This window comes from Caenorhabditis elegans, chromosome III (genome assembly GCF_000002985.6).
Source record: "Caenorhabditis elegans chromosome III".
NCBI lineage: Eukaryota > Metazoa > Nematoda > Chromadorea > Rhabditida > Rhabditidae > Caenorhabditis > Caenorhabditis elegans.
The window spans coordinates 6,546,667-6,558,606 of NC_003281.10; the positions used below are offsets into that span (position 1 = coordinate 6,546,667).

Below are 11,940 nucleotides of genomic sequence, written 5' to 3' on the forward strand. Positions count from 1 at the left end.
AAATAATCGAAAGGGATTTAACTTTTGGCAAAAAAAAATTTCCAGGAATACAATATACACTTGAAAATTTATTCATTGGTAAAACATTGGTATTCAAAAAATTTAAATGCAAAAGCAATTTGTTCAGGAGCAACATGTCGGGAATCTTTTCTTTTCCTTGAGCCAATTATCTGTAGATTGAAAGTTTTAAACCAAAAATAATGAAATTGAAGGTTTAAAACTCACTTTCACATGAGTACCCGTCTATGCTGACATGTTATTAGTCATCTGAGTTGAAGAAGTGGAATCAGAAGTGGAAGGCTGCTTATTCATTTCATTCCAGTACAATCTCATAAACTTGTCTGACATCTTCGGTGGTTCTGGAAGTGGTTCAAGATTCGTAAAGTCATCATTCCTTTTGATCTTTTGAATGTTCTTCTCGACAGTGTGTAGATAGTCACTGATCTGCTTCTTAAAACTTTCGAGCTCCAGAAATGATATATGTTGTACTTCTGGATGCTGATTCAACGAAATCAATCTGAAAATCATTTCATAAGATGAAAGTTATATCCACTAATTCAACGAACTTATTGACCATCTCTTCAGCTTCTCTCTGCTGTTCTCCTTTTCTATACAAATCCTTGATCTTCTGATGTTTCCAAAGTACTTTTCTATAACTTCCATTCTCATCTTCATGATTCGATGGCCCTTCTTCTGTATGATTTTGATCCATAAGACTTTGAATTAATTTATGTTGTTCTTCATTTTGACGAGATAGTATCATCTTTGTTTCAAGGAGACTGAAAATATTTGCGTTAAAATAATCTATATTCATAATTTTCACCTTGACTTCTCCATTTCACGTCTCTGTTTTTCTTGACGAAGTCTGAAAGTTACATGTAAACTAGTAATAGAGGCACCGGGCACTCACTGGGCATTTTCCGACTCTAAGATCTGTCTCTTCACATCCTTGCCTGTTCCAACTCTCAGTTTAGAAGCTTCTTCCTGCAGTCCATAGGCTATCTCCCGTTCTCTGAAAATAGTATAATTATCTCTCAAATTCTTTAAAATTCTAAAAACCTTTCAAGTTGATCCTTCAATTGGTTGACTTCGTTTCTCAATTTGGCGGAATCCTTTCTCTCATTTTTGAGTGTTTCCGCAGTCTCAAGTTCGCTGAAAATGAACCTATATATTATTTTTACCTGCAAATAAGCTCACCGATTCAGTTGAAGTTTAAGCTCAAATACTTTTGTAGACAATTGGTCACGTGAATTCGACACTCTAAACATGAAAAATCAATGGTGACAGGTGCAAGACAACTCACTTCTCATTAATCTCCTTCAGCTTTTTCCCCTTTTCAACGCACTTTGAAAGCTTAGTGTTTAATGCCTCATGGTCAGATTTACAGTTCCACAACGCAGACACTTGTCTGAAAGGTATAATGTCTATATTAATCCAAGACTAGAATTAACTTACTTTTTCCACGTTTCAACTTCTTCCAATTTCAACTCGAGCTTCTTCTTTGCCTCAACCTGAATCTTCACGTGGTCCAACTTTTCCTCCTGCAACCTTTGTTCAGCTTTCTTCGATCTTTCAACAGATCCAGTCATGTTCTTTTCAAACTTTTCAGACTTGTGCTTCATAGTTGTTAATTGGGTCTGAACATCTTTGAGTACATTCTGCACTGTTTTCATTTCCTTTCTGACACCACTACAGTCCGTACAGTTTGCCATACTGCTTTCCACTTTTGAAGATGAACTATTTCCTGATTCTGTTGGAGTGTCGGAATTGTTTCCTTCCGGCTTCGAGATGCTTTTTGGGTTTTCTCTTTGATTTTTCATCACTTGCGGATTTGAAGTATCTTTAACTTTCATATTTTCCTTGTCTTCTCCTAAAAATAGAATATAAAAATGTGTGCTTCAAAAACTGCAAACCTTTGATATAGCGTCGCAAGTCTTTGTGGCTTGATGATACTCCTAGGAAAATATCAACTGGGTCTGGAGGTAAAATCGAACAAAACATTTTGTGTGATCCAAATTGAGGAAACCAAACTTGTACCAACTGAAAAATGGTTTTTTATCCGGAGTTTCCGTAAAAACGTAATAGAAGACTTCAAAATATAAGGCCTAACTTAATCGTAAACTTACTTCGAGATATTTGTCCAAGAGGCAGCAATATGTACATTCTGCCACAGCTTCAAACATATCAATAGTTTCAAGTTTATTTTGAGAGACGCTTTCCAAAAGTTTGGGGAATGCTAAATCCGCGTAAACCAAAACATCTGGAAATGCTTCTGTTATTCCCAAATATTTCAGTTCTTTCTTCAAATCGTTGAGTGTGAATCGCTTGACATCTCTGATATCTTTTACTGGAATATTTTCGAATTTCTTCCAATAGTTGCACATTTCCTGTTCAATTTTTTGAAATGCATCGGTTGTGATAAAACACTGGCTTTTCTGAAAATGAAATTAACTCTCAATTATTATTTTATCAAACTATTTACCAAGAACGGTTCCAACTGTGATACGAGAATCTTGATGTAGTCATCCAATACATGCATTGAGTTTATTTTAACTTTTTGAAAAACTCTCATAATTAAAGACATTAGATAGAATATTTCGGAAAATGCTCGAAATCCAGGAATGCAGAAATCACCAGTAGAAGTAATAATTGGAACAGTTCTTTGATCCGTTTTGCATATCGGAGTGATCAAGAACTAAAATTCGAATTCATTAAAATTTGAACAAAAAAACGAAAAGTTACCTCAATATCGTGCCACAAATCGCCAAAATTCTTGAAAACATCTTTAAGTTCCATTGCATACAAGAAACCATCCACATCCTTATACTCAATTGGCCTTCGATTTGGATATTTCATATTGATTGCTTTGAATAATTCACTTCTCATCACCATTTTACGATCTTCGTATGTAAAAACTCTTACAGCAATAGGCACGTTAGGGTGATTCTGAAATTTTTTGTTTAAAACATAACCTACTTGAGTTGTCATATAATCAAAAACTGCTTGTCATTTTTTTCCAAATTTACAGAGGATTGCAGAGATCATAACATTTTTTTGAACTTATCTCACTATCTATTTTCTGTTCAATTTCTGCTTGAGCTAATTATTGTAAATAATTGATATTATGTTAGCTAAGCTTTCAAACAACTCCAAGTCGACAGAAAGCGCTTACAGAAAGCAAAAAAAAATTTTTAACTAACCGTTTGATTGTACGGCATGAATAATTCCGGATGATTGTCCATTATTTTCGAAATTATTTTAACGAAACGTTTATGGAACAAAACCATCTCCAAGTATCTTTCTCGTCTAGTTTGCATCGAGAATTCAATAATCTGACTTTTCAGAAAATCAATGAAATATTTGAATTCTTCATCCTTCCAATCAGAAAATTCCTTCTTCCACATACTAATGAGAACATTCAGGCTGAGTTTAGGTGTAGATTCGTCAAGCGCGTCAAACTCTTCATGAGTCAAGGGCTGCTGAAAAAAGTTTATAAAAAATTCAATATTCTATTGTTGCCCTCAAAATAATACATGTGATACTACAAAACTTCTAGTTAATAATTAATGAAAACAAGCGTAACTTAGTCTTACTCGTAGAGAATATTCATTTGGTAACTCAAGTCTAAGTTTATTGTTTTCCGTATACATGAAATGTTTTTTCTACTAAAGCAGTGACAACTTCGATCAGGAGTTAACTTACAGCGGCTTTGATAACTGCAACTCGGACCTCTTCCTTGATATGCTTCAAAATGGTATCATAGTTCTTTACAAACTCGTAGCAATTGCCTAATTTGTCCTCTCTTATTCTGATACAGATCAACGCGCTTTGAATGAAATAACTATCAATTTTCTGAAATGAAATGTTAACATTTTAAGCTTTAAAAGTTTATAATTACTGTCTGTGACCATGTCCTGATGAGACAGTGGCGCAAATGCGAGAAAATATCATGTTTATAGAGAAACTGTCCTCCTTTCAAGCTCTTCATTATCGGAGCAGTTGTCTGAAATTGGTGATATTTCAACATGTTGTCTCAAACTGATTAATTATTTCTCACGGTGAACACCTCGTACATTGGAACTGCACACTTTTTGTGACTGGATGTAAAGATCATATAATAAGCGAGTGATTTTCGAAACTCTGCAGCTGTTCCATACCATCTAAATCGCCGATCGGACTTGAGAATCGCTTCGAGAACAGTGTCATCGGCAAGGTTTCGTGGATCGACAAGTGATTCGAGTTTCGATAAATTCAGGTTTCGACGGAGCTGAAATGTTCAAAAACTGTTGATAAGCATATTTAATTTTTTACAACAGTTCGAAAATAAGTCTTTATATAAAAAAAGTTTTTTTTTTTGTGTTTTTGTACAGTAAGGAAAGCACGTAAGTATTCTCTCATACTTCAGAAGAATAAGCCTTGTTACGTTAACCAGATACCACACAAAAATAGGACAAAAAGCCTTCAAGAAAAAATGCTTACCTCTAACGGAATATAGTCCATTGCCACGCGTAACAGTGAATATAGTGAATAGCATGTTTGACTTTTGTAGAAATCTTCAGCCATTAGTAAACTGAAAAACAAAACAAAAAATTGTCGTTATGAAGTAAGAAAATAATGAAAAAAAAAGTAGCCGTGATGTGCAACGTTGCACCGTTCTGGCCCGGTAGGCATTCTCGTGATCTGATGGTTTTTTAATAAGCACACTACTGGAGGCCCCACGAAAAGGGGAGCAGAACGAAAAGGGGATCTGCAAAAAGGGGATCTGCGAAAAGGGGAGATACGAAAAGGGGAAATACGAAAAGGGGAGATACGAAAAGGGGAGATACGAAAAGGGGAGATACGAAAAGGGGAGATACGAAAAGGGGAGCTGGCACTGTGCCAAACGCACAAAACGCATTTTTTCTCACGCAACGCACGTTGATTTTTAAAATTTTCTTCTAGAAGATACGCTTAATAACACGCGACGCGTAACATCGGAGCATCTTTGTATTGTTTTCTTCGAGAAAAATAGCGTTTGGCACAGTGCCAGATCCCCTTTTCGTTGCTCCCCTTTTTCGTATCTCCCCTTTTCGTATCTCCCCTTTTCGCAGATCCCCTTTTTGCAGATCCCCTTTTCGTGGGGCCTCCACTACTGAAAGGTTTAGCGGGAGAAATTTGAATTTTAAAAATAATTCTTGAAAAAAAGACGAAAAAAAGGAGTTCGGCTGTTTCCTTCTTTGCTTTCTCCGTACTCAAAACATGAACACACTATCTTGCAACGCCTGCGTCTCTACAGCCAACAGAGCGTTATAGGGAGAAACGACAGCACGGAGTGCCCCCCGTCTGTTGGGTCAAAAAAAAATATTCGCGCGCAAATGGGAGAATGCAATTCTATAAACGAGGCCTGTGAAACAAACATTTATTATTCATTTTATTCAAATCAATCATGAAAAAAGGCTTCAAGTTGCCACGGTCTCTTCGGGTGGAAATTGCGATAGGGCGCGCTTGCTGCAGCTTCATTGCGTCCACCGAGATTTCACCGTTGAAGAGTGATTTCCCTCGATTTTTATTAGTTTTTCGTCGATTTTTCTATTTCAAAAATGATAACAATTATAGAGTAGACTGAACCGAAAGTGGAGAAACAAAAATTATCGGAAACCGTTCGGTGGAAATGCATAACGAACTGTTTGAAAATAACAACTGAATTTTCGGATTTTTTAAAATTAAATTTTTATTTAAGTTTTTCTCATAACCTGCAATGATAACGTTTATAGAGCAAAATTTTGTCGTCATTTTAAGATATAATTCGTCTATGTACCTGTTGAAAGAACTCAGATCGAACTCTTTTTGTGAAATTCAGTTATAATTTTTCGTTAAAACGAGGAGCTAAAAGTTATTAATCTGAATTAAAAAGAGTCGAGACAGTGAATCTAATTAATATTTGGTATTTTATTAGAGCAATACACGTATAAAACATTTTATCATGGGTTTTTCGGCTCCAATTTTGTTGGCACAATATTTTATTTCTTGCCACATACTACTGTACGTTTGGGCTCAAATAAGCCATATAAAGTGCTGAACTATGAAGAATAATGTTTCAACATTACATTACTTACAAAAAATCAGGTTGAAAGCAATGTTTTCAGTCTTTCTTGGCTTTTTTCAACATAACTTAGTATTACCATCTTATTCTGTGCCTCAACTTAATCGTTACAAGTTTGAATTATTGAGAAAACTGTATTTAAAACCTATTACGGCTTTTCAAAACTCAAATATATAAAAACGGTATCTTCTTAAGCTTTCGTTTTCAGTTTCCAATACGTTCCTTTCAGTAAGGCTTGAAACTTTTGGAAGCTTCACTGCTAGTTTCCCACTTCACGATTTTCCAATTTCAACTTGTTAAAAACTGGCAAGATCACAGAAAAAGCCACACTTCCATGATAAAACCACAGAAAATTAAAGAAATTGGGCTGAATGTCTCAGATTTGGTGATTCTGGCACATGATCATTTCTCAAAACTTCAATTCAAAGATAAAATTGTTTTTGACCAAACCTTCATTTCTTATTTGACTTTCAGGCTATATATTTAATTATATTTCTTAATTGTCTTCAAATTTTTTGAGATTTCCACACTTTTGTAGTGAAAACAAAGATAAACTTCTTATTTTCTCAATTTTTCAATAAATTTAACCTTTTGCAGCAAGGTATTCTCTTTTTAACTGAGAAAACTATTTTAAAAATTCATTTCATCATCTTTCCTTTGCTTTCTCAAGAAAATTTCCTAGAAGAAATGAATTTTTTCCGCAAAAATAATTCAATATTCAGAAGTGCGCCAGCACGCGAAAGGCGCATCGGTGAAACGCGCAAGCAATCTCCCTCCCCCTTCGTTTCCACCCGAGGAGACCGTGAGTTGTAATATGAACAATTCATGATGTCTTAGTGTTGGGCATGTGAACTTATTATATTATCTCCAAGCAAAGTATGCTTTGTTCACTTTACTCACAATCAAAAACACGCGTTACAGAAATATAAAACAGAACAGAAAATAAAACAATTAATTCAATGGTGGATAGTCGGAAGGGTTGAGAAGCAACTTGCGGCATGTTGGGCATTCTCTCTTCTCATTGAGCCATTTGGTTGCACACTGAAAATGTCCACTTAGCGTACAGTATTGAAAATCTTTGAAACTTACTTCCAAATGGAAACGACGTCTACATTGACATTTGATAGTTTCCTTAAAGTTGGTCATCTCATCCAAACAGATTGCACATTCTGTATCATCCAACTCAGTCGATGTGATAGAAGCCGTAACTATATTTGGCTGACTAAACAGTTTTCTCGGACTCATTGGAACTTGAGATAATCCAGTGGGAGTAATTGATTGTCCTCTAACAGCAGATCCAGAGTGGTGTTGAACATTTCCGCGAGATGAAGTTGATGGCATTGTAGAAATCGAAGAACCATAACTTTGTGTGCCACGTGAGTTTCCAGATGAAAAACTGGCAGACGTCAAAGTTTGTTTTCCCGTCGCATTTCTGTAGAATCTCATGAACTCGTCCGAGAATTTAGGGGCTTCTGGAAGCTGTTCTAGATCTGATGATCCATTATTTTTAATTTTGAGGATATTCATTTCAATTGCTTGCAAATAATGACTTGTCAGTTTCTTGAAGTTTTCCAGCTCACGATGTGCCATTTGATGAACTCCTGGATCTCTATTCAGAGAAGTTAGCCTGAAAAATATTAACAGTTTCAAGCGTCGTTCAGAAATCTAACATACTTCTTAACCATTGCTTCAGCCTTTCTCAATTTTATGCCATCTCTGAATGAGTCCTTGATTTTTTGGTACTTCCAGAGTTGCTGTCTAGAATTTTCTTCATTGTCTGTCATCTGAGTTGATGGCACCGGAAAATCAGATGACGATGGAGCAGTTTGCTGTTTCTCAAGAAGCACTTGTATTAATCGTTTTTGTTCTTCATTTTGAATAGATAACTGTTGATTTGTTTTGAGGAGACTGAAAATTTACTGTTATTGAAACAAAACTAAAAAATAAGTTTACCTGGCATTCTCTGTTTCAAATTTTTTTGTGGCATCTCGAAGTCTGAAAATGTTTGTCATTAATTGAATAAAAGAAGAATAACAAACTGTAAATTCTCCATCTCCAAACTCTGTGTCATAACAATATTCATCTCATCTGCTTCTGTTCTCAACTGAGAAATTTCTTTTTCCAATTGCTTCGAACACAATTTTTCTCTGAAGTTAGTTTTTTTTTAATTATTATCAAAAGCTGTTGTAAAACCTTTCAATTTGATCCTTTAACTTGGTGATTTCATTTGTTAAATTACAAGATATTGTCTGCTCTTTCTTGAGGTGCTGAACAGTTTTCAATTCACTGAAAAATTTACAGTATTTATGTTTATGATCAAATTCGATTACCTTTTCAATTGAATTTCAAGTTCAGATATCTGGCCTGAAAGCTGGTCCCGTGCCTGTGTCACATCTTTGTTGGAAATGTTTAACTGTTTCTCAAGAAGATGATGTTCGGCGATTTTGAACTTTAAAGTCTGATTCTCAGCTTGACAGTTTGATAATGCAGTTGCACGTCTGAAAATATAAGTATTAACTATATAAATCAATTATTTTGAAAGTCACTCACCTTTTCAATGCCTCAAGTTGTTCATTTTTTGAAATCAAAGTTTTTCTTGAAGATTCCAGATGTTTGTTATTCTTTCTTCGTTCATCTTCCAACTGTTTTTCAAAGTTTTTGGTCTTATTATCAGAAGCTACCAACTTTGTCTCAAATTGTTCAGAATTTTGTTGCATGTTTTTCAATTGCTTCTGAACATTTTGCAATACATCTTTCACTGTATTCATTTCCATTCTGACGTCATTGCATTCGGAACAATTTTCTGTTTTCTTTTCCAATTGTTGAGGAACAGGAGTTGGCTCAGAAATAGTCTCGTCATCAATCGAAAAATTATAAGTTACACGAACTCGATGTCGTTCTAATGGTACTGTCGGTAGTACATCTTGATAACGACTTTTATCTGAAAATGTGTGTCTTATTAATTTTTATAGATCAAATTATTACCTATAAGATACGGAAGCAAGTTTTCCGGTTTTGATGTGATTCCTAGAAAAATGTTCGCTAGATTCTCGTTCTTTGGATGAATTCCTTCCTGTATCTCCAACAAGTTATTGAGCTAAAAGTTTTAAATTTAAAATTGAATATTTGTCAGCCGGAACTCACAAATTCGAATCGACTTGAAAAACAAAATATCAGGGTTGATTCCAAATAATCCATCAAATCCCATGTCTTTAGGTTATCTGCATTCTGCTTGACCTCTAAAATTGCCTGATATCCTGTATCCACAAGTTCCCCCAATTCAGGAAAAATGTCAAGCACTCCAATATGACTCAATTCATTTTTCAGATCATCCGCAGTAAATGTAGCTCCTTTGACAGTTCTGATATCTTTGAATGGAGCATTTTCAAACATTCTCCAGTATTCACATAGTTCTTGTATGATCGTTTCAAGCGCAGTGTTTGTGATGAAACAAGGAGTATCCTGAAACCATTTTTGTTTAGAACAAATGTACTGTTACTGCTAAATAACTCCTTGTCCAACATTTTTTATCAGCAGCTTTCTACTTAAAACTTGCTCACGTTTTACCGAATGGTGTTTATTCTAATGAATTTAATATCGAAAACTGCATAGCACTTGAAGAACTGATCGTTCTTTAATCATTATTTTCAATGATCCAGCTTCAAACAAGCTTCTGCAAAATCAATCTAAATTTGCGCAACTTATAAAAAGTTACCAGACCCAAATGTTCTCCCCAAATATCACTCGAGTCCTACCCGTGGTTTTCTAAGCTCACCTCAAATGGCTTTAGACGTACTTCAAGTATCTTCACGTATCCACAAACAAAATGCCACATTTCTTTTTTAACCTTTTGGAAAAGTCTTAAGACGTTATTCATTACGTGGAAGATGTTATAGAACGCTTGTAATCCTGGAATGCAAAATTCTCCGGACAGTGTCAAAATTGGAGTGGCGTTATTTGTTCTGGTGACTTTAGTGAGAATGAACTTAAAAAACAAGAAAATTTATAAAGATCACAAACTCGGAATCATACCTCAATATCATACCAGAGGTCACCAAACTCTTTAAACACGTCTTCAAAGTTCATAGCATAAATAATTCCTTCTTCCAAGTCATCCGTATAATCAATAGGAACTCGGTCGGGATAGGCCTGGTTCATTGCTTTGTAAAGTTCCCCTCGAAGCACAAGCTTTGTATCCTTGAATAAAATTACTCTAACAGTAATAGGAGCTTTGTGACGATTCTGAAATCAAGTTAAATGATATATAAAACGTTTATTTTCTTCTGATCAGTCGAGAGCGCAGAAAACACCTATCAAGATTCACGATGGCTTACTCACCCACCGCATACTATTTGTGAGCTTTCGTGTTAGGGAGAATACCTAGGTATGAACTCGGCCCGTAATATCAATGATTTATATGAGATAACGGAGAAAGTATACTATATATTGGTAGGGATACTGTAGTTAAGTACGTGAGATAGGCGCAAACGTAAGACCAATTGGGAACTATGAATTTTGAACCGAAACCTTCAAAATAATTAGTTTTTTCACTAATATTTTCACTAAAACGAAGAAAAACACACCATTGCATTATAAGGGAGAAAAACTTCCGGGCGACTGTCAATAAGTTCACGATACTTATTTGTGAGGTAATGATTGACGAATAGTATTCCACCATACTTTTCAGCATTTTTATGTGGAGGAAGATGACTATAACGGTCTTCGAGAAAACGTTGAATGGAATCAAGCTCGTCTGGTTTCCAATCCGGAAAGAATGATTTCCATTGCTTGTAGAGTGTATCAAAGCTTGGATTTTTTGATGGTAAAGCATAGTTTTTTGGGAAATATTCGGCATTCAAGATATCCTGAAAAAATATTATGAAAGACAGAAAGCAGCATTTTTAAACTTACCAGTAGCTCGTCAAGAAACTGATCGATTTCACTTTCAATGGAATTCAAAACCTCTCGGGCATTGCTTACAAACTCCATGCAACCATTTAGACGATCTGCTCTAAATTTGATGAATGCCAATGAAATCACAACGTTATCAAATGGAAAACCCTGAAATTGTAATTTTAAGATTGACACGTTTAGTGTTCTCTTTACCGTATGATGAAAAACATCCATTAAATAGAATTGAACATGTTCGAACATATCCTGCTTGGTGAGATACTTTTCTCCCTTTAAATTGGGTGACATTGGAATTGGAACCTGAAAAAAATTGCATTTCAAAAATTATTAAGAAATTTTACAATTCCAGGTGCTCACAATCAGGAAAATTTTTACCGTAAAACGTTTTTGGAAAGTGGTATTTATATTAGGGAATCTCAAATCTATGTTACTAACTCACATTCATTGAAAGATCTTATAATCTTTAACGTTGTATATACTTCTACAAAACTTCAACAATGTTTTTTTTTTCAGATTGTAAATTAAGACTCACACACAAGACTTGGAGCTTTTCGAATCCGAACTTTTCGCGGCAGGATGTGAAGTTCATGTATTTTTCCAACAGTTTCTCAAAAACTTCAGCGTTTCCATAGATTCCTGAAATTTATCATTTTATTGAGTCGTGCAAGATAAGTTTGACTTACTAAATCGACTATCAGAATTTAAGATTTCCTCAAGCATCTGCTTTGTAGTATAAGCACCACCAGCACTTACATCCTCGAGTCTGTCCATGTCCAGGCACTTGTGTAACTGGAATTTGGATTTAAAACTTCAATCGAATAGCAAAAACTACCTCTTTCGGAATATAATCAAGAGCTACAAGCATCAGAGAATGTTTCGAGTACTTTAACCTTCTTGGCAAAAAGTCGTCGTCCATTTTTATCTGAAAGTTCTTTTATTTTTTAATT

The 11,940-nt window shown here is 35.0% G+C and overlaps 2 protein-coding genes across 5 annotated transcripts; both read right to left on the reverse strand.

Annotated features, from left to right (window-relative positions):
• Positions 1-55: 55 nt before the first annotated feature.
• C09E7.7 (DUF7809 domain-containing protein) lies at positions 56-4,577 on the reverse strand (the record flags this gene model as incomplete). 3 transcript variants are annotated; one of them, NM_001395769.1, is made up of 17 exons in its annotated part: positions 56-517; positions 567-779; positions 824-865; positions 911-1,012; positions 1,060-1,152; positions 1,198-1,260; positions 1,304-1,408; positions 1,456-1,870; positions 1,914-2,040; positions 2,127-2,435; positions 2,483-2,695; positions 2,743-2,946; positions 3,201-3,479; positions 3,703-3,852; positions 3,899-4,003; positions 4,058-4,267; positions 4,480-4,577. In NM_001395769.1, the coding sequence occupies 17 exons, from the start codon at positions 4,561-4,563 to the stop codon at positions 244-246; spliced, it is 2,988 nt and encodes a 995-aa protein (NP_001382755.1). The 3 variants fall into 3 exon arrangements, with proteins under 3 accessions (NP_001382755.1, NP_001368687.1, NP_001368688.1); NM_001379771.3 differs by having other exon boundaries at positions 65-517; positions 4,074-4,267; positions 4,480-4,576; NM_001379770.3 differs by lacking the exon at positions 4,480-4,577 and having other exon boundaries at positions 244-517; positions 4,158-4,160.
• A 2,383-nt stretch (positions 4,578-6,960) lies between these two features.
• C09E7.8 (RING-type domain-containing protein) lies at positions 6,961-11,921 on the reverse strand (the record flags this gene model as incomplete). Of its 2 annotated transcripts, NM_066046.5 has the most annotated exons (18): positions 6,961-7,123; positions 7,172-7,709; positions 7,757-7,990; positions 8,036-8,077; positions 8,122-8,229; positions 8,276-8,368; positions 8,413-8,580; positions 8,633-9,023; positions 9,068-9,179; positions 9,227-9,544; positions 9,858-10,067; positions 10,115-10,324; positions 10,666-10,947; positions 10,994-11,143; positions 11,189-11,293; positions 11,526-11,629; positions 11,677-11,782; positions 11,826-11,921. In NM_066046.5, the coding sequence occupies 18 exons, from the start codon at positions 11,907-11,909 to the stop codon at positions 7,034-7,036; spliced, it is 3,345 nt and encodes a 1,114-aa protein (NP_498447.2). The 2 variants fall into 2 exon arrangements, with proteins under 2 accessions (NP_498447.2, NP_871695.2); NM_181966.6 differs by lacking the exons at positions 10,666-10,947; positions 10,994-11,143; positions 11,189-11,293; ... (1 more) ...; positions 11,677-11,782; positions 11,826-11,921 and having other exon boundaries at positions 7,034-7,123; positions 10,115-10,240.
• Positions 11,922-11,940: the final 19 nt, after the last annotated feature.